Source organism: Anguilla rostrata, chromosome 3 (assembly GCF_018555375.3).
Source record: "Anguilla rostrata isolate EN2019 chromosome 3, ASM1855537v3, whole genome shotgun sequence".
Lineage (NCBI taxonomy): Eukaryota > Metazoa > Chordata > Actinopteri > Anguilliformes > Anguillidae > Anguilla > Anguilla rostrata.
In genome coordinates, this window is record NC_057935.1 from 42,843,406 (window position 1) to 42,862,746 (window position 19,341).

At 41.8% G+C, this 19,341-nt stretch overlaps 2 protein-coding genes across 3 annotated transcripts; both read right to left on the bottom strand.

Annotated features, from left to right (window-relative positions):
• Nucleotides 1–897: 897 nt before the first annotated feature.
• slc10a2 (solute carrier family 10 member 2) lies at nt 898–5,486 on the bottom strand. Its single transcript, XM_064327743.1, has 6 exons — nt 4,812–5,486; nt 4,127–4,245; nt 3,229–3,317; nt 2,729–2,904; nt 2,263–2,420; nt 898–1,798 (listed from the first exon to the last, which is right to left on the bottom strand). Exons 1-6 carry the CDS (start codon nt 5,210–5,212, stop codon nt 1,635–1,637), a joined length of 1,107 nt encoding a protein of 368 aa, XP_064183813.1. The 5' UTR covers nt 5,213–5,486; the 3' UTR covers nt 898–1,634.
• A 1,639-nt stretch (nt 5,487–7,125) lies between these two features.
• On the bottom strand, nt 7,126–16,116 carry gtpbp8 (GTP binding protein 8 (putative)). Of its 2 annotated transcripts, none has more exons than XM_064327744.1 (7): nt 16,079–16,116; nt 14,679–15,051; nt 13,010–13,108; nt 12,718–12,848; nt 10,477–10,576; nt 9,345–9,463; nt 7,126–7,326 (listed from the first exon to the last, which is right to left on the bottom strand). In XM_064327744.1, the coding sequence occupies exons 1-7, from the start codon at nt 16,099–16,101 to the stop codon at nt 7,215–7,217; spliced, it is 957 nt and encodes a 318-aa protein (XP_064183814.1). In that variant the 5' UTR covers nt 16,102–16,116; the 3' UTR covers nt 7,126–7,214. The 2 variants fall into 2 exon arrangements, with proteins under 2 accessions (XP_064183814.1, XP_064183815.1); XM_064327745.1 differs by lacking the exon at nt 16,079–16,116 and adding an exon at nt 15,922–16,072.
• Nucleotides 16,117–19,341: the final 3,225 nt, after the last annotated feature.

Genomic DNA, 19,341 nt, shown 5'->3' on the forward strand with positions numbered 1-19,341 from the left:
AAGACAATTGGCAAAATAGTGTAGCAATGAAGAGACCAATGTTTACAGTTTTGCTAGAAGTGTGTTAATAAATTGCAAACTGAGTGTAAAGCAGAGAACGTGCATTCAGTTTGGCACACTTGATAAATGCATTGGCTACAGGTGTTAATGGTTTCAAAGATAGTGCTTCAAGAATCACTGTTAGTGTTTAAGCATTCAGAAAAAATTGTAAGATAATTATAAACTGGCATTTATGAGGACACCCTATATCAGTTTCTATTTGTATGTGTAGTGCGGTTTCATGGAACACACTCTTACTCTTGAGTAAGAACATACTCTTTCAGTCTTGACTTGAAGCAAGAACATACTCTTTCAGTCTTGAATTTTAAGACTAGCCCCTAGATACTAGGCATAGAATGACTTTTCTGTGCCAAAGAATCCATTGTAAATATTAGCATTTAGCAAATTGTGAAATAGAAATTAATGTATTTCTGATCACAATTTGGGCTCAGTTAATGCCAATATTTATTATGAGCATGGTAAATGGACTGCATTTATATAGGGCATTTTCCAGCAACAACTGCACAAAGCACTTTACAACGAATGTCTCTCATTCTCCCATTCACACACACTCTCGCACGCCAACGGCGAGGCAGCCGTGCAAGGCACCAATCAGCTCGTTGGAAGCAGCTGGGTTAGGTGTCTTGCTCAAGGACACTTTGACACGAAGAGATTCTGTGATATTTGAAGTGTATCCTAACCTCCAAAGACAAGCAAAATGAATACAATAGAATACATATTTAATTTGATGGTACTTCTGTTTATTCAGTCTTTCTTTTTACTGTACGTTTGTATGCATAAATAAAAATAAAGAAATTAAATAAAGCATCAGAATGCGTGAAATGTATAAACAGAAAATCTTTATTGAATTGGCCTTTGAATAAATATACATAATGAATATAGATTTATTATTTTGGAAAACATGAACAAAATTTAGACCGTTTAAACTCATCAAACTGATGGAAATAACTATAAAACTTCATATTTAACTTTGTGATTAATAATTAATACACAATAAATATACATATGACAAATATTACAATGCTCATGAATTGAAACCTCCAATAAGACATACAATTATGTGGTTATTACATATAGAGTTATCTGTAATAATCACAATTTTATTTTATATTTATATGCAGACGGCATGTAAACATAATAAATTAGTTTTGTTTTTACAAGTATATATTATGAAAATTGCCGTTTTAAAAATTCCACTTGCCATTGTCCCATAGTTTATGAGAGTCTTCCTAACTCTAATCCAGCACACAACATCAAGGAAGAGTGAGTGCGATGGACTTCCTGTGTGGCAACCAAACAGCTCTCCCTCAAACTTTTCACTCTGTCAGGTCTTCTCAAAGGCCAGTGTCCATGGACCAGGATGGAACACAAATGCCAGTTAGTTGATGCGTCAGTTTGTTACTCTGCATCAATTTCAGCTAAGTCTTTTTTTTTTTGGAGAAATGTCCACAAAAACCCTGCACTTATTGGTCAGTTGAAATGGCAGTACATGAGAGTGGCCTGCAGGGGTCAGGGCATAAGGTGCCTGTGCTCCAATCAGGTGCATTTTTGAGACGTGCGTGGTCTTCACGCATTCACAGCGGGGTGAACTTGCCGTCTAAGTTGCCGTTCTCGTCGCACTGGAACCCGCCGTTCTCCAGAGCGTGCTCCTTCTTCTCCTCTCCGTCACTGGGCTCCGCCCCTTCGCAGTCTTCAAGGGGCGACGCCTTCCGGCAATGCTTCTTGTACAACTGGTAGGCTGAAGGAGGGAGGGGAGATCAGCCTGTTGTGCCATGTTGTTTTTTTGTGACCATGGAATCAAACCCTTTTGTTCTCTTCATAAAATGCACAGATTATTTAGCTATTGTCTGAGGATGCACTTATAATATCCTCAGCGGTTCAGAACAAGTCGCAGAAGATCACTTGTGTATAGTGTTATATAGTATAAATGAGTAAGAAAGCGGAAGGTAATGGTAAAGATTGTATGCAGTGGTTATATGGCAAATTCTGCTGTTTTATAGACTGTTGAATTAGGTGTACAAAAGGAGGTAAACAGAGTCGGTCAGACCCAATAACCAACAAAATATATAGTATTTATAATGTTGTGTTGGTGGTGGGCTAATCAAATCCTGCTTAGGGTCCCCCAAAGGCTAGGGAAGGCACTGCTGGTAAAGATTTTACGTAGCAGTTAAATGTTAAAGTGGTGCAGCAACCAGCCCTCACCTCCTACTGATCCCACGGCAACCACCAGCTGGAAGATGCTGTAGATGAGCGGGAAACTGAACATGACCTCCAGCTCCTCAGGAGAGAAGGACAGCTGGATGATGGTGCTGCAGAGCTGCGCATTCTGGAAGCCCGTCTCCAAGGCGATGGTGCGACACCTGCATGCGGAGAACACGCGCACAATTCGGTCAGTCAGACTTCTACTCACACGCGCACCCATGCATACACACCTGGGTCAGAGAGGATCCTTGTTTCTTTACTAAAATGCGCATACACACACCTGGGTGAGAGACAGTCATATACTGTATGCACACATGCACACACACACACCTGTGTACTGTATATAAATGTGTGCTCTGACTCATGCACGCATATGCACGCGTCTGTGCTTGCTATCTTACAGGCACGTGGTAGCAGACGTGATTACCTGCCGCAGAGATTGACGGACGGACAAGTGGAGGCTCACCTGTAATATGGCTGCCCTACAAAGCGGGCCAGCAGGAAGCCCAGGCCGAAGCCTATCACGGGGTAGATGGCTCCGATGACCCAGAGGTAGGGGGAGATGACCCAAGAGGACTGGTACAGAACCCCACCCACCACCGCGATAATGACGATGAGGGCAATGCCCATGATGGAGCCCACCTGTCAAGCACAGCAGCCGTCAGCACAGGCCAATGACATACTGCCATGTCAGTTCAAAGGCAGAGACAGCGTTTCAAGAAGGTAGACCTTAAAAAAATATTTTACTTTGAGGGCCAAAACTCATCAGTTTAATTCACTGTGAACATAATATGTAAGAATAAAAGCATAGTACATTATAGTGCTTAATCTTGTTGGTATCAGTTGCCAAGCATTTTCGGTAGTTGCTACAAACTCTTTTTAATGGAGTAATCCCTCTGTATTTGTGATTATGCTTATGATTTCTTTCCTGAGTAGAAGAAGAGGAGTGTTTTGATTAGTTCTCACCTGGAGGATCTTCTTTGCGGCTGAGGGCCACCGATTCTTGACGTAGATCCCTAACGCGACAGGGATCAGGAGAGATACCAGAGTGATACCTGTGTAAAAAAAGGAGAGACCAGTCGCATGACTCCTCCCCAAAGGCCCAGTTACACACAAAAGGCAGATGTCTCATTTAGCCACACATGCTTATTTGGTCTAATGACTTATTCTTAGTCATCATGTGCTTGCATTCTGAGATTCGATGTTCACAGAAGTGTGTGCTGAGCTCAGTCTACACATTTTCTGTTTTAGAGAAATTGTACCTCCATATTAATACCAAAAACAAGCTACATTACATTGGAACTTCCACATTATGACATAGCATAATTGCATCAATTGCCTCATACATAGGCAATATGGATGATACAACAGAAGCATGTACACAGGGGATATGATTCATAAAGTAGGAAGTTTATCTGTTGTCTTCTACATAGGGGATATATTTCATCTCTTCATAAGACATAAATAGTCAAACACTGGTGTCTGGTTTGAGTCAAATTGACTCATTTAAAGCGTATTAAAAACAGAACGAGGGGCAGTCATATACACACAATATTCCTTTGTAATTAGGGCATATAATGGGTATAGAAGAATGTAAGTATATTTTGCATATAGATGGTGATTTAACTATGATTTTGAAGAGGGTATGTATGATGATAGTAGACAATGCATATGATCCTGTCCATAGGTCATAGAATGCACAAGTCTTATCTTTGCTCTGGTAAAGTTAAAAGATCTATGCATTGAAAGGGGATTGGATAATATAGTAGGTAGGGGATTGGATGGTATAGCAGCTTTATCTATGCTCTGGTATGGGACCTGGATGGTATAGTATGTAGGGGATTTGATGGTATAGCAGCCTTACCTATGCTCTCATAGGGGATCTGGATGGTGTCTGCAGAAGTCCAGACGGAGGTGTAGATGAGCAGGCACAGAGGCATCATTCCCATGGCCAGTATGGAGGAGCAGGTTGTCATACTGATACTGTAATATGGACAAATACACCCTTACTGTTACTGTAAAATAATCTCACACACAAATTAAGATTGCAAATCACACATATACTGCAGTATTTTCATATGCATAACTTGCATGAGATAAGCAAAAATATGAGTCTTTAGTACAGTGTCAAATTTGTCAAAACATAGGGAATTAACCATAGAGAGTGAGAGAGAGAGAAAGAAAGATAGGAGAGAGAGAGAGAGAGAGAGAGAGAGAGGAAGACTTGACATCCTTCGCAAAAAGAAAGAAAAAGCAAGGTATATCAACCAAAACACATTACAAAAAAGCCCTTACCCCTTCATTGTGGATTACAGTAAACTTATCTCACAGCCCTCCATAGCCGCACAAACTACACCCCGAATACACCATGCTCTACCAAACATTTCAACATAGTTGGAAAATTTGAGCTAAGCACACACAACCCTGGCGATAAAGAGAGAGGGGAAGGGGAAGCATCCATCCCTCTCAGGGGAAAGACTGCCTTTCGGCAGGAGGGAGAAGAGAGTGCAGGCAGGCGGACACAGAGCGCGCGGGAGCCCCTTTCTCACCTGAGATCCATGTCCCCGTCCAGCCAGTAGGCCAGGATGTTGGAGCTGGACCCGCCGGGGCAGCAGCCCATGATGAGGATGGCCACAGCCTGGATGGGCAACACGTTGAAGGCCAGGGACAGGGCGAAGGCGGTGAAGGGCATGATGCCGAACTGGCACAGGAAGCCCACGAAGATACCCCAGGGCCTCCGGATGTGGCCCCACAGCTTGTAGATGTCCACGGTGCAGCCCATGGCGAACATGACCATGGCCAGCATGACCGTGAGCACGGCGCTCAGGACCACGCTCAGGATCTCGTTGAAGTTGCTGGGAGGGACCAGGCAGGAGGTGCCCGAACACAGGGTGGCGTTGGAGGAGCAGGAGGGAGGGAGAACCGCGGAGGAGGAGGCAAGGGCGGACATGGTGGAGCCGGGAGTCTGAGCCTGGGAGGTAGAATCCAACTGAAGGAAGTTGGCGACGGAGTGTTCCCAAAATGTGCAGGACTTCTCCAGAAGACTCTCGCGTCTACCAGCTTCTGTCACTTACAGTAACAAGCAGCACACTGGGCTCCCTCTCAGTGAACCAATGCCTTTTAATACCCACCTGACCGAGGACAGGGAGAATTCTGAGAGAAAAAATTAACCTGCACACATGGTTTTATGAGGCTGGTGACAAACTTACACAGGGAAATAAGTGTCATTGATTCATCCTCGGGGGACAATAAATGTAATTGCATCTGCTTTTTAAAAAGAAGTTTATCACGCCCTAAAATCTTTATTGTCCTGTTCCAGGCAGTTGTCATGCATCACGCCCATGATGATGCGTGTAACCTATGGGATACGCACACCCACATGCAAGCATGTATGCAGAAATGTGTATACACACATACACATACCTGTACATACACACAAGGTTATGGTTCTGCGTGTGTCACTCTAAGTTCCTTCATAAAAAAAGTTAAAAAAGAAGATGAGATGAAGTGGACTTTATCACTGACAACAGACAGAGTATTCTTCTGGAAGCAGGAAATGAGGGATCCATGCTCACACTTACATTAACCAAAGCCCAAAGCTGATCATGCTGAGGTTCTCCTGTTGGAGGTTGATGGCTCAAAGTTCAGTGGAGGAATTCAAATGGGGTGGGAAGACACACAGAAACACAGAGACACACAGACAGACAGAGACAGACACTCATACACACACACACACAGTGGCTGATGGGATCGTGGGAAACATCTTTAGAGTGTTCCAGGATCAACAAACATTAAAAATCATTTGCTAGACACTTCAGTCAAAAGAACCTTGCAAGGCCATTGTGGTAATCCAGGATAATGAAAAACACCAGAAAAGACTACACTGTAGTTACTGAGTACATGCCCATCCAGAGTAACTACCCCAGTTAAATTAATTCAGAAATACCTCACATATTCTTACAAGACATTACAATTAATATTAGAAGACAAACCGGAGGAACTGAAAGCAAATCGATAAATAAAGGGAGCTGCTGGATGGCTCATTCTGTTAAGACACTTCCATAGAGTGGATGAGCCGGAATCCTGGTTGTGGCAGCCTGCACTGGTGTTGTATATGCTGTAATGCCACATTGGCAGTGCAGAGACTGTTGGCAGGATGACCATGTCTCATTGTGAATGCTATGTTTTTGTATGAAACTGCAGCTGGTTCTGCTGTTACCACGTGCCATCCATAGTGGAAAATAGACACTGGCTCTCATGTAGTACTGTGTGGAAAGGTGTAATAGCCACCAGCTCTCCTGTAGAAGTGTGAATGGTGGGATGTAGTCCTAAACTTTCATGCAGTACTATTTGGACTGTAGGGTGTAAAACAGTCAGTGGCACTCCTACTGTATAGCACTATGCAACCTATAGACACTGGCTCTTCTGAAGTAATGCATGGCCTGTAGAGTGAAGACTAGTCACTGGATTTGCTGTAGTACTGTCTGGCCAGTAGGATGTAAAATAGTCACTGGTGTTGCTGTAGTAATGTGTGGCCTGTAGAGTGTAAAATAGTCACTGATGTTGCTGTAGTACTGTGTGGCCTGTAGAGTGTAAAATAGTCACTGATGTTGCTGTAGTACTGTGTGGCCAGTAGGGTGTAAAATAGTCACTGATGTTGCTGTAGTACTGTGTGGCCTGTAGAGTGTAAAATAGTCAATGGCTTTTCTGTTGTATTTTTGTGGCCTTTTGGGTGTAAAATAGCCACTGGCTTTGCTGTAGATTCACAGACAAGAGCATCATAGGAGTGCATACACTGTGGTATTGCTGCTGTAAAAGCAGGTGAGGGTGACTTTGTTGAAATAGGAGAAAAACACAAACATATTTGCATTACTGCTTTTATTAAACCAATCAAATGTTTTTTTCTTCTTACAGTATGTACAGTCACACCCCCCCTCCCCAGGAGGGGAAGGTCACCTGACCCCCTTTGGCGTTCCCTGATTGACTGCCATCTCCAGGTCAAGATTCCCGGTCACATGTGCAATGAAACAGCGAAGAAGGTAAATCCCGGAGAACTGTGTAGAGCTGTCGCAGAAAGAGAGAGAGAGAGAGAGAGAGAGTGAGCACAGGTGCATGAATGGCTGTGTGTCTGAGTGCATGCTTGCTAGCAAGGCCTTTCAATGAGTGTGTACAAGCATGTGTGTGTGAAGTTCAGCATGTATGGCTGTGTGTGGTGTGTGTCTTGGAGGCAGTTCATTGTATGTGGTATTGATGGCGATTTAAAAAATTTTCTTGGATCGAGTGTTCGCATAATGTGTTCAATTCCAAATCGAAGAATCTATTTTTAGAACATATCTTGGCTGGGCGGCACAATTTGTTGTATAGAAAATTCACATGCAAATAACAAAGCACAAATCAAATCAATCCTCAAGCTTTTCCATCATAATAGTCTTAATCATGTCAATAAACACACTCAGTGGCAGATATATGATACAAATAATTTTATTCACAAATGCGGGGCGTCCACAAAATCTATGTACTGAACAATGGCTTGGAATACACAATTATGATTCGCTGGGACTTTTCTGCATTATTTTATGCCCTGCTATGACATAGCACCTACAAAATTTCAATCACCGTTATAAATAAGTGCGCATCGGTCTGACTTGATAAATAAAGTGGAAATCTGTTAGAGCAAGCAAACCAAATTACAATATCATACTTGCAACAGTGTCACCTTAATGTCCATAAATGACTGTATAGGGAGTAATTAGTCTAGTTATAGCTTGACAATGTAATAGTTTAGCCTCTGTTTTAAATATAGTTGTACCTATATACAATATAGGTAAGTAGTTGGCTAGCTAGCTATCTGTGATAACAAACATGCTGTGAGACAATTTGGACTTAAAACCAGACTAATGTTAGGTAACCTGGTTCATGTACTAGAAAGACACATTTATTGGGATAATGTATGGGATATTTGGAATACTTGAGTAATGTTTCCATTGCGATGGAATCATATATTTTGACACAAACTGTTTTCATTGCAATTGACGAGCAATTTCCTTCAGCACCTGCTCAACCGATTGTACATTATCCAGCTTATACAACAAATTACCAACAAAAAGCATAATTGCAATCAAAACAAGCATTTCAAAATATATATTTATTTTATTCTGTTTATATTAGATGAAGAAATATCCTCCATTTTACTGCGTTTCTTCTTTTTTTACATATCATAAATAAATTGAGCTAAGTTCCAACACACAGTTTAGCTGTACACGCATAGCCTTTAAGAGACAATAAAAAAGAACGATCAATCCACTACTCGTACCCATCGTTAGTACGCGGCTATGTGGTAGCTCGTCAGTGTCCCTGTCTTATCAAGGGGGTTATCTGGGAAGCAAGCTTCTGGCTGGCCTCCCCGTCGGTGACCTGCCCTTTGAGTGCCTGTGATCTTAATGTGGCAAGAGCATTCGGCTTGCTGCCCTGCCGATCGCATCATATGTGCGAATGCCATCTTATCTTATCTGATCTTATCTAATCTAATCTGAAGGCCTATAGCCAGCTAACTGATTAGTGGTGACAGAAATAAGAAGAATGAATTACTGACTGGACTGATTCTCCACTCCTTTTTCACACACTAGCTCAGCAGATGAAGAACTGAAAAGCGATTTAAAAACCTTGTGTCCTAAAAGCCTGTGGCATTTATATAAGCGGTTTTGTAAAACTGTAGCATTTGTAAAACCACTATGTAAAGGCCAAATACATAATGCTTTTTACAACTATTCAAAGTCTTCTCTCAGGCATTAATTTTTCCTCCTAGAATAAAATAAAATAAAAGAACCTCACCCCCCCTCCCCACCCAACCTCTCCCCTTTCACCCTATTACCTGGTAACACCATTTTTTTTGTCTTATGCACTATGAAATTCAATTCAAATCAAATCAGTAATGGAATATAACATGCACATACTGCCAAAACAAACAACAAATTTTCACAAAACATGAAGCCACCTAGTCAAGCCTTGAATGCAGTTGTAACAATACTGTAATACTGGTTAAGGGCATCTTAAATCCCTTCTTCTAGAGCCTTCCGTCGTACCTGACCAGGAAGGGCTGGGGATAACATCCTCCTGTGTGCCTATGGATGACTTCCTGCAGCTGGAGCAGGTTTCTCAGCAGCACCCCCCGACTGCCCTTGTCAATCTTCGTCAGCACAATCTGCACAAGACGCCGAAGGCAAGAGTGCACGGGAGGGGGAAACAAAGAAGAGACGGTCACTCATATTTAGCAGCACAATACATTTCTGCCTGCTATAACCTGAGGGACACTGAGTGAAGACCCACACACAGGAAAACATAATTCAAGCAATCTTTGCTCATTTTTGTGGTCATTTTTACTGTTTTTTTAATGGTGTTTGTCAATTGTATTACTTTTGCTAACTAACAAAGTTATTCTGTTTGTACAGTGTTTCCTAACTGTTCAACTGTGATAATGTCTAAAAGCGTTGTTTGCTCTGGAGACATTTAATGGCAATAAAGCACCCTTAAGGTCAGTTTATAGTCAGTGAGATTAGGAAATCACTTCAAGTGTCAGCTATGCTACACAACACTCTATCCCCAGATGAGATGCTGTATGTTACGGTCTCACAGAGTTTCCGGCATACCAAGTCTAAACCAGAACCAAGCTTTAATTCACCAAACCGAAAAGATTACAAGTACAACCAAGTATGAACACAGCACACATCTACAGACACCCCCACAAAAAATCTTTGTAAAAATCAGTAAAAAATCATGTTAATCGGTCAACTTGTGCCACCTGTTGGCAAGCCCTGGAAATACAGGAAGGACTGCACCATATCAATACTCAGCAATGTTCCTGCTCTTGGTCAAACTGCATAACCCTGGCCTTGTCTACTGTAAGAAGAAAGGCCCTCAGCCATTACTTAGTCGACATGGTCATAGTTATACTGAAACAGCTTAATGATCCCACAATGCCATTAATTACTTATCTACGTTTAACAATATGCAAAATCTTTAAGCATTCTTAAAGTGATGCGTTTTCCATAGCTGTAATGAACCTATAACTAGCATTTCCTTCCTGTCCAGAGCAGCTGGTGAATTCTGCATTTTCAAAATATAACTTTCACGCATGTAAACAATTTAGCAAGCGCAAAAATGCTTGTTGTGCACAAATACAGCATCAACATCAAGAGGTATGTCGGTTTTACTCACCACGTAGGGCAATCCCAGCTCTTCACACATTTCCACGGCAATCTTGTCCACTTCCTGCAGCCCCACTGAACCGTCAAGCAACAGGAACGTCCTCACCAGGCTGGAAAACGTGAGAAGAGCGCCACCCGGTGGGATTAATGAATCCTGCGGTTACGTGGAGCTCCACGCTTCACCGGCGTCAGTTACGTAATATTATCATTAACTGACTGCATGCATGAAAAGCATAAACCTATTTGCATGACTGACCACCCACCAAGCCAATAAAGATTATGACCGCTTTGCGTGCAAGTTTTTAATGTCAACCGCATCGAACCCCCGCACCCCCCCAGGACATGGAAATATCCGGACTAATACATGTACTCACTGAGGAGAAAGTAATGCTAACTCACTCTTCCTGCAATGCTAGCAGCTGGATGTTTTTATTAATATTCCTGTGGGTTTACTTTGTTGGCTAATGCCATTCTTCTGTAAATTAGCATTGTTCATGAAACTGGTGAACATATCGGGGGACCTTTTTAACGATTTCTCCATACAAAATCTTCCAATATCCTTCTATATATATATATATATATATATATATATATAAATTAAAATATATATTACATTTGGTCTGCGCTTATACACTGCCCTTCTGCAATTCAAACCACAAACGTGATCACGCCTGGAGTCTCAATTCTGGAAACTGAGCTGTTCATTGCCAAACAGTCATTTTGTGGTCGGTTAACTATTCCTTGCTTGAATCTGAGGTATGCTTGAGACACACTGTTTTGCTAAAAGACCCATTTGCAGCCAAGTCTGAGCTTCCCAGCAGAGGAAAACAGGTTTTTGGCCAAAATGTTTTGGTATGTAATGGAGCTCATGATTCCAGTGACCTTCTTTATCAAGAGCCCAGTAAATGCAACACAACTCCATACCAGGTCTCAGGCTGCATACATCACAGGAAAATAAGATTCAACATAATTTTTGGAAAAATTCAGGAAATACCCACATGTACTGTACAGCATCTGGAGACATAATTTATTTGTGCAAACTGCTGTGGAGTCACTTGCAGCGTATATTTTTTCTTTAAACCACAAACTCACGATTGCCCCAAAACCAGCCATCATGAAGTCGACAGGTCGTTAGAAACTTCTAGAAATATCTAAAATAACCTTCAGCACACAAAAACGGTCTGACAAACGGTTAGACACACACTGAAATTGAAACTCCAGAAACTGAACTATCCCTTTAAAACAAAAAAAACTACACCAAGTGCTATGCCAGCTTAACTCAGAATATGCCTTCATTATTCTTCCTGCCAGTCATCAATAATGGGCTGTCTGTCACTGCCTCGATAGAGCGTGCACTCAAGATTTAATTTGCGTTCGAAAGCTTGGACGTGACAACGCAGCAGCAAGAGCACGGCAATGCAGCTCAAAGTTTGTGCCAGCTGTATAAAACGCGAGCCGCAGAACAAAGCATGCACACTACGGTTTAAAGCCAGGGTCGGGTGCGTACAGTGGTTGCGCTAGCCCACGAATTGCCGCATCTTTGGAACACAGAGCATTTTAAAAATCTGTTTTACATTAATTTACACATGCATTTTGATAAAAATAACAATTCTGCCATAATATGCCAATTGACAATAATAACATAATAAATACATGTCGTTCATTGTTTCATTATGACACTTGCAACAGAAGCAGAATGAAACAGTGGGATTAGCCAGATGAAGTAAAGTAATGTTTTGGCTCTGATCAAAACTAATTTTTTGCCACACAGGCTACTAATATAAAAAAAACCCTAGGAGTGATTTCTGTTCTTATTTACTCAAGTCGAGCACGCTAGCTAGAGCACGACATTTCTTGACTTCATTAAAATGAAGTGCTTTCTCTTTGAATCTCGCAATGCTACCAATGGCTGAGTAAATATTTTGATCAATAAACAACACAAACGTCAAACACCGAAACACGATTGTCTCAAAGAAACAGGAGTAATTATTTTGTTGTAGTTCAAGACTGGGTCATTGCCTGTTGTAATCTGCTTTTTTGGCTCTTTGTTTAGGCTCCTTTTTTCCTGTCCAAAAAAACATAGAAACCTGCATGAATGTGACCACTGGCATACTGAGTACTGGTGCTTCTGATTCATTGAATGGCAGTACACTGCTATTATTCAACTGTATAGCCCAAAGATGTGGGTTAGGACCCACATGTTAAAGAATTATTTTTGATTGGAGTTTAAAGAGGAAGCTCAAGGCCATACCTTGTCCGTTCCTCCAGGTAAGACTCCACCATGTCCCGGAAGTCCTCAGGTGCCCTGTAGCCGTAGCCTGGCATGTCCACCACAGTGAAAGCCTTTCCCACTCGATAGAAGTTGAGCTTCTTTGTGTGACCCTGTGTGGACCATAGACCCAAACATGCTCACAGTGAGGGAATTAAGGATGATGGAGAGAAAGACAGAATTGCAAAAAGAGGGGGCACAGCCAAAGAAAGAAGACTTAGAGAGAGATGCAGAGAAGAAGGGAAGGCAGAGAGGGAGACAGTCTTTTCCTCACCGGCGTTTTGGAGACCCGGACCTCGAGGCCAGGCACCAGGGAGAAGAGTGCGCGGATTAGAGAGGACTTCCCCACGTTACTCCTACCTATGAAACACACCTGAGAAAGAGAAAGAGAGATCTTAACGCATGCGTGCACATACGCTCGCAAACACATGCACACGCACACAATATCCCTGACACACGTTCAGTACTAAAACTGTTAAAGTCTAGTCAGAAGGTTAGGCAAGGCCAGACAGTCTAAGTACAAGCGACAAACTGGGTAAAAAGGGAAGCACTATACTTTCTTGCCAATTAATTGAGTTCTAAATCTTAGAACTGGTGTGAAAGTAATTAGCACTAAGCTAAAAGATCAATGGACAGGTTTTAAGTCTTATTGAGCTCCCAAGGCCCTCTGTTTTGTAGACGTCAATATCTCATCTCAGACCAGGCAATAAGCCCTTTCACAAGAAACTAACTAGATACCGGCATCACCGACATGATTTACTAACTCGGTTCTGATGCTTTGTTATGCTACCGGTTAAATGAGACCCTCCAGGTGCTTGCAGTGCAGTTTAATTTTAGGTCGACAGATTGACTCAACAATTACTAACATTTAAACCATGTTATTTTCTTCAGACGGCACACATTTCTTTGCTCAATGGAAAACGAATGGACCGGGACGTATTTCCCAGCAGAAATGTCTCTGTGATTCGACCTGCAGGGTGATATGGCAAAGATTAAGGGAGCCCTCTCTTTATGAGGGGAAGGTATATAGACCGTCAGGCCCATTTCTCAGTTGATTTCAGTGATTAATATTGTAGTGTAGGACCCAGAGGGGACCAGCTTTCTGTGGGAGATTACAGAAGCGATGACTGCACAACCCCTTCCCCCCAAGGGTCCAAAAAACAATCTCAGGCCACAGAGGTAGGACAAAAAGTGTGGCAAAAACAGTGTTTCTCCAGAACTTCGCTGCCCCCTACAGCCATTTTCTCTCTCGGCGCAATGAAGCGATAATTAGATTTATACTCTCCAGAAGGGCTCTGACATAGAGGTGGTCCCACATTAAAAGGCAGCACCCGCTGGCCCACTCATGTCTGCGGCAGGCTGAAACCGACACCAAGGGAGGCTCCACTGGCTTTTATTTTGAAGGGAGGACTAGGAACTAATTTGCCTATTATTTCTGCATCAAGGGTGTATGAGTAAAACCCTTCAGCAGACAACAGGAAGCAGGTGCAGAATAAAGCAGGTGGATAAAATACATACAGATTTAATTAGTCTCAAACAGAAATAATGATTATTATTATTACTCTGATTATACTATACATAAAAATGTTTTCCATAATGATTATCTGCACTTTAATACTAGACAGCACATCAAACATCAATTTAAACAGAATATGTTTTGAATGTGGTTTGATGCAAGAGACACACAATAAATATTTTATGTTTACATGAGTCATATAAGATCAAGTAAGAACCACCTGAGAAACAGCTGAGCTCGATGTTATTAAAAGACATTTTTGCTGCATTTCCTATGTTTAAGTCAGGAACTGTTCAGTTTCCTGACTTACCCGTTTGACCACAGCCACCTAATTGAATGACCCAGCCAATTTGCTAGCCTCCCCACCAAACCAAACTGCCCTATTTCCACACTCAACTCCTCCCACCGCCCACCCACCTGTGCTGACCTCAGGCTGCTGCATGCCAGGTGCATGGTCCATCCTAACAGCAGAGGTGAAGTAGTCAATGCGGTGTTTGGGGGAGGGGGTGAAGAGCTGCTCGGCCCTGGAGACGTCCCTCACGCTGGGCTGGAACAGACTGAACTCCCCCCGCCGCACTCCGGGGGCCAGGTGACCCTCCAGCTCGCTGAAGGGGAACAGCAGGCCCCGCAGCCTCCTCTCTGGCAGACGAGACGCCTCACGAAAAGAGGCCAGGGTGTGGGTGTGCCGCTGCCCCAGGGGGACGGCCCAGAACGCAGGCTTGGCCAGCAGCAACACCCAGGCCTTTGGACAGAACATCCCGCAGGGGTCTGCTGTCACAGCTTTCGCCTGGAGGGGTACACTGCAAATATGGGAAGGAGACATAGGGAAACATCGAAACAAACAGCAGGAGGTGGAGTCAGAGGGTGAGCTGGGAACTGTATGACGGTCCCCTGTCTAAACTGCTGACCTAGCATTGAGTTTAAAAAAGGGCAGCAGTCTGCACTGAAAACTGTCTTAGGGTTAGCATGCTTACTGAACATGCTACACACTGTAAATATGATAAAAGATAATATTAACAGGTGCAAAAAACATTATCTAACATATCTGAATTTTGGATAGAAACAAAATGGTTGGACCCTGCGCTTGTTACATTACCCAAGTAAAACTGTTACTGGAGTTAATTTTCTTTATAGCCAACAAAAGAGTGGATAGTTTTAGGCGACTCTTTGTTACGATTAGACTTTAAAACCACAAAAGCATACACCTTGCCCAAGGTTTAATGTTGACATGGTCGTGGTTGAACGTACTTCATACTTATCTGTGCGTTACACAAAGCCGTCTCGAAAATATGACATCAGTTTGACCACTACATCAAAAAACACCAGCAAATTACCCAACCATGCCACAAGGCAACAGCAGATGTAAGTTCAAGGTTGTAGGCTGGGTTGACATCTAGACCGCCTGCATAGTAAGAACATTATGGCATGTGGAATCGGTCACGAGTGACGCGCCTTGTCGAATAAAATAATGAATCGTAACCATTTTAATTTTTCCCAGTTTCCAGTGCTACTAATCAGTCTGTTACCGTCTTGTTTCTCTAATATCATAACTCTCTACTAACTTCTAGCTAGTCAGGTACAGTCTGGTGGTAGACTGCATAGTTTGCATTGCTACCGCTAGCTAGTTAACAGCTTAATTTTACTGTTGCGCGAAATATTTGATTACGTACCAGATCAGATCTTTATTGATCCCTGTTCACGGCTTTGTGTCAATGATCTAACAACAGATCTACTGAGGCAGGCGTGCCGTTACTTCATATTTTCCAGATCGCATATTGAAAACACCTCTCTAGCACTTCCATGTTTCGTGTGGAGTGTTGCACTTACTTTCGTCCGAGTGAAACCGACATTGATTAGAATGGTACCGCACTTCTATTTTAATGTAGTCTATTCTATTTGCGGAAATTAATCATTTTGTGGACGTGCTATAATCTAATATAACCATATAAATTAATTAAAATATCTTTATTTTTCTATTGTTATTATTTGTATCAATCCCTACGATAATTCTGTAACACTAAAACTAAGTAGTACTCGCAAAATATATATTTTACTATTTGTGGAAGACAAAACATCAGCATTGTTAGTTTTTTGTTCTATTAATATTTTCAAGACTTAATATTCAATATTATGTATTAAATTATTTATAGAAATGTGTCGCAAAATACTCAATATGTTGAAATGTATTTTTGTTGTGTGAGGGACATTCATGTATTTGAATTTTTAAATGTAGCTGGTCTTGTACTTCAGTTTTCATATGTTCAGCTGCCATGTCTGCAGCCATCATTTTTTTTGTGCTGTAAATGAAGTGGCCTGCATGCTCATGAATTTATCTGCTCCCTCACGTTTTCATTTCAGATAACACAATATTTACAAAGCCATAAAACAATTATGGAGCAACAGTTAGATTAAAACAGTATGAATGATGTCCGTACAGAGATGATTCATGCCTGTGAAGAGGATAACTTCAAATCCTGTTAATCCTTTTTTGGATTCCGTGAAATCCTCCTCATTCATACCAAGTGACGTCATTTATAATGCAAACGATACTTAGGCATTTTTTGGCCACTAGTCACTGGTTGTAGAGTTGTCAGAGGTTGTTACTTTCCTGTCCACAAAGCCCTCCGGTTTCATGCAGTAGATCTGACTCACACATTGAGTACCCATTTCAGGCTCACACATGCCCTGGTTCCTCAATCATCCATTTCAGTGACAACTATTGTACCGAGTGAGTTTTAGAAGGCAGGTTAAGTACAATTTTAAAGCAAACATTGGCAAGAATATTGTATTTCAGAACAAATTGTGTTGTCTGCTGCCTCTGCCACCTCAGAAAGGAAATAAAATACTTTCACGTTGTAATAATGGACTGAAAAATCCTTAGGCCTAGGAGATGTGCTTATTTGACAGAAAATAACTGTTTTCAAAAAGGAGTTGGTCATGGGAGTTGGTCATGGGATAAAACAGATAGAAAAACTGCCAAGGGCAACAACACAATCTTATTATACCCCCTTTCAAAAAAAAAAAAAAACTGTGAAATGATGGGTAAAGGTACAATGTGAGTAGATGTATGTGGACTCTTCTGTGATCTTCTTCTATTATAAAATGAACATGACACCCAACATTTGGCTACCAGCCACAGTCGGCACTGGCACATAATATATTTGATCCAAGACCTTGGGGGTCATCCGTGCACTACAATGTGGTGCCTTAACTGAATGAGCCACCCAGCAGCCCAATGATTGCCTTGTTGACTCAGCATTGTTTTTTGTGGTCTATTTTCATTCATATTTCCCCAGGTATCATCATCTTACACTCCTTTAAAGCGCACACACAGTTATGAGTTTCCTCCGAAAGCCAACAGCGTCCCGTGGAGACGACCAATCAGATTGCTTGATTTTATACCCCCACAGACCCGATCCTGTCTTACTGAATTAGAGAGACAGCACGGTGGTTTATTTCAGAGGCTTCACGTGAAAAAGGTCCCGTAGTGCTCTAAATCACATTTACAGGATATATTACTGCAGGCAGTCAATAGTCGACAGTTTTACAGCAAACTGAGCATCAAGTTGAGACACCAGAGGCCCTCTCTATGCTCCTAAAGCAATATAAATCACAATTTCATTAAATCTGTTAAAAAAACTGATATCAACTGTTGTACCTCATTGTTAATTATACATGCACGGGATTAAATACCAGACCAATCAATCTCCCAAAAAATAGACAACTAATGTGGGTTCGCCATGAAATTTTATGTTCTCTGGCAACACATCATTAAAAATAAAACAAATCATTAAAAATATTTTGCCATTTTTAATCTTTGTTTCCATCCCTCTGTATCCCTCTATCTCTGTCTCACAGCACCCAGTTATCTTGTTTCTTCTCTTGTATGAGGTATCGGATGGCTCTTTGGTGTGTATGCACGTGCGCGCGCGTGTGTGTATGTGAATTCAATTAATTGATTTCTGCTAAAGCCCTTAGCTTTCATCAGAGGAGAGGTGGGTGGGTTGGGAGGTAATAAGTGGCACAGTGTTCTGTTACAGATTTATTTCTGAATATCTTCTCTTTCTTTCCGTTTTATAGAACTCCCTCCTGCTTGAATACAATATACATATTTTGTCAGTTGTTGTATACAGGATATTACAGAGCTAGCATCCAGCATTCAAAGCTTATCAATTTTCTGTGAACGGCTAAGAGCTTCGTCCTCCTTCTATCAATGCTTGAAGAAGGAGGAGATGGGTGAAAATGACCTTGAGACAGTAAGGCAGATAACCAAAAATGAAGAAACAAATAACTAAACAAATGACAAAAAGAGGGGATCCAGAGACCACTGCCTGTTCAGAGAAACCATACTGTACAGTTTGACAGAGGCCTACACAGATTAAGCTTTGGTTCAAGTAGATCTGGTGTGGTGGCAGTTCCTTCACTAATCATTCAGAGCTTCCACGTTACGTGGTGTTTTGGGAACTGTGGGTCCTAAAACCACACAGAGTGATTCATTTGGAGTTTTGAAAGACATAGGCACACACATAACCATGCAAACACATAGAAAATAGAGAACAACTTTACAAATGCTATTGGGAATTTTTAATGACAAAAAGCCCATCTACAAGGGATGCAGTGTTGTTGTTAAATTTAAACTCTCAAAGTGAATACTCTCCTTGGAATTATGGGAATTCGAGAAGCGATATTGTGTTTTTGTGGTGGTACAGCCATCTTCCTCTCCAGACACTGGTTATCTGCCTCTGATCTCTGTCTCTATAAAACAGTTGTTCTGTTTCTCTGATGTGTGCATCTATGTTTCAAGGCTGCAGTTTCTGTCTTATGTCAAGTTAGACTACACTGTGCTGCTGTCACTCTCTCGCTACTCGCTCTTTATCTGCAGTATCTCTCTCTCTCTCTCGACTGTAGTTGATTTATATCTGAACCACTAACTACTCTCCTCTTCTTTGCCAAGGTTGAGAAGAGCTCCATTACTCTGCAGAAAATGCTAATCCCCACACAGATGAGGTTCAAGCTCCTGTGGCAAAGTAAATAAAACACTTCCATCATTGCCAGCTTTGTCTTGTGTTATCATTTTTTATCTCTCTCAT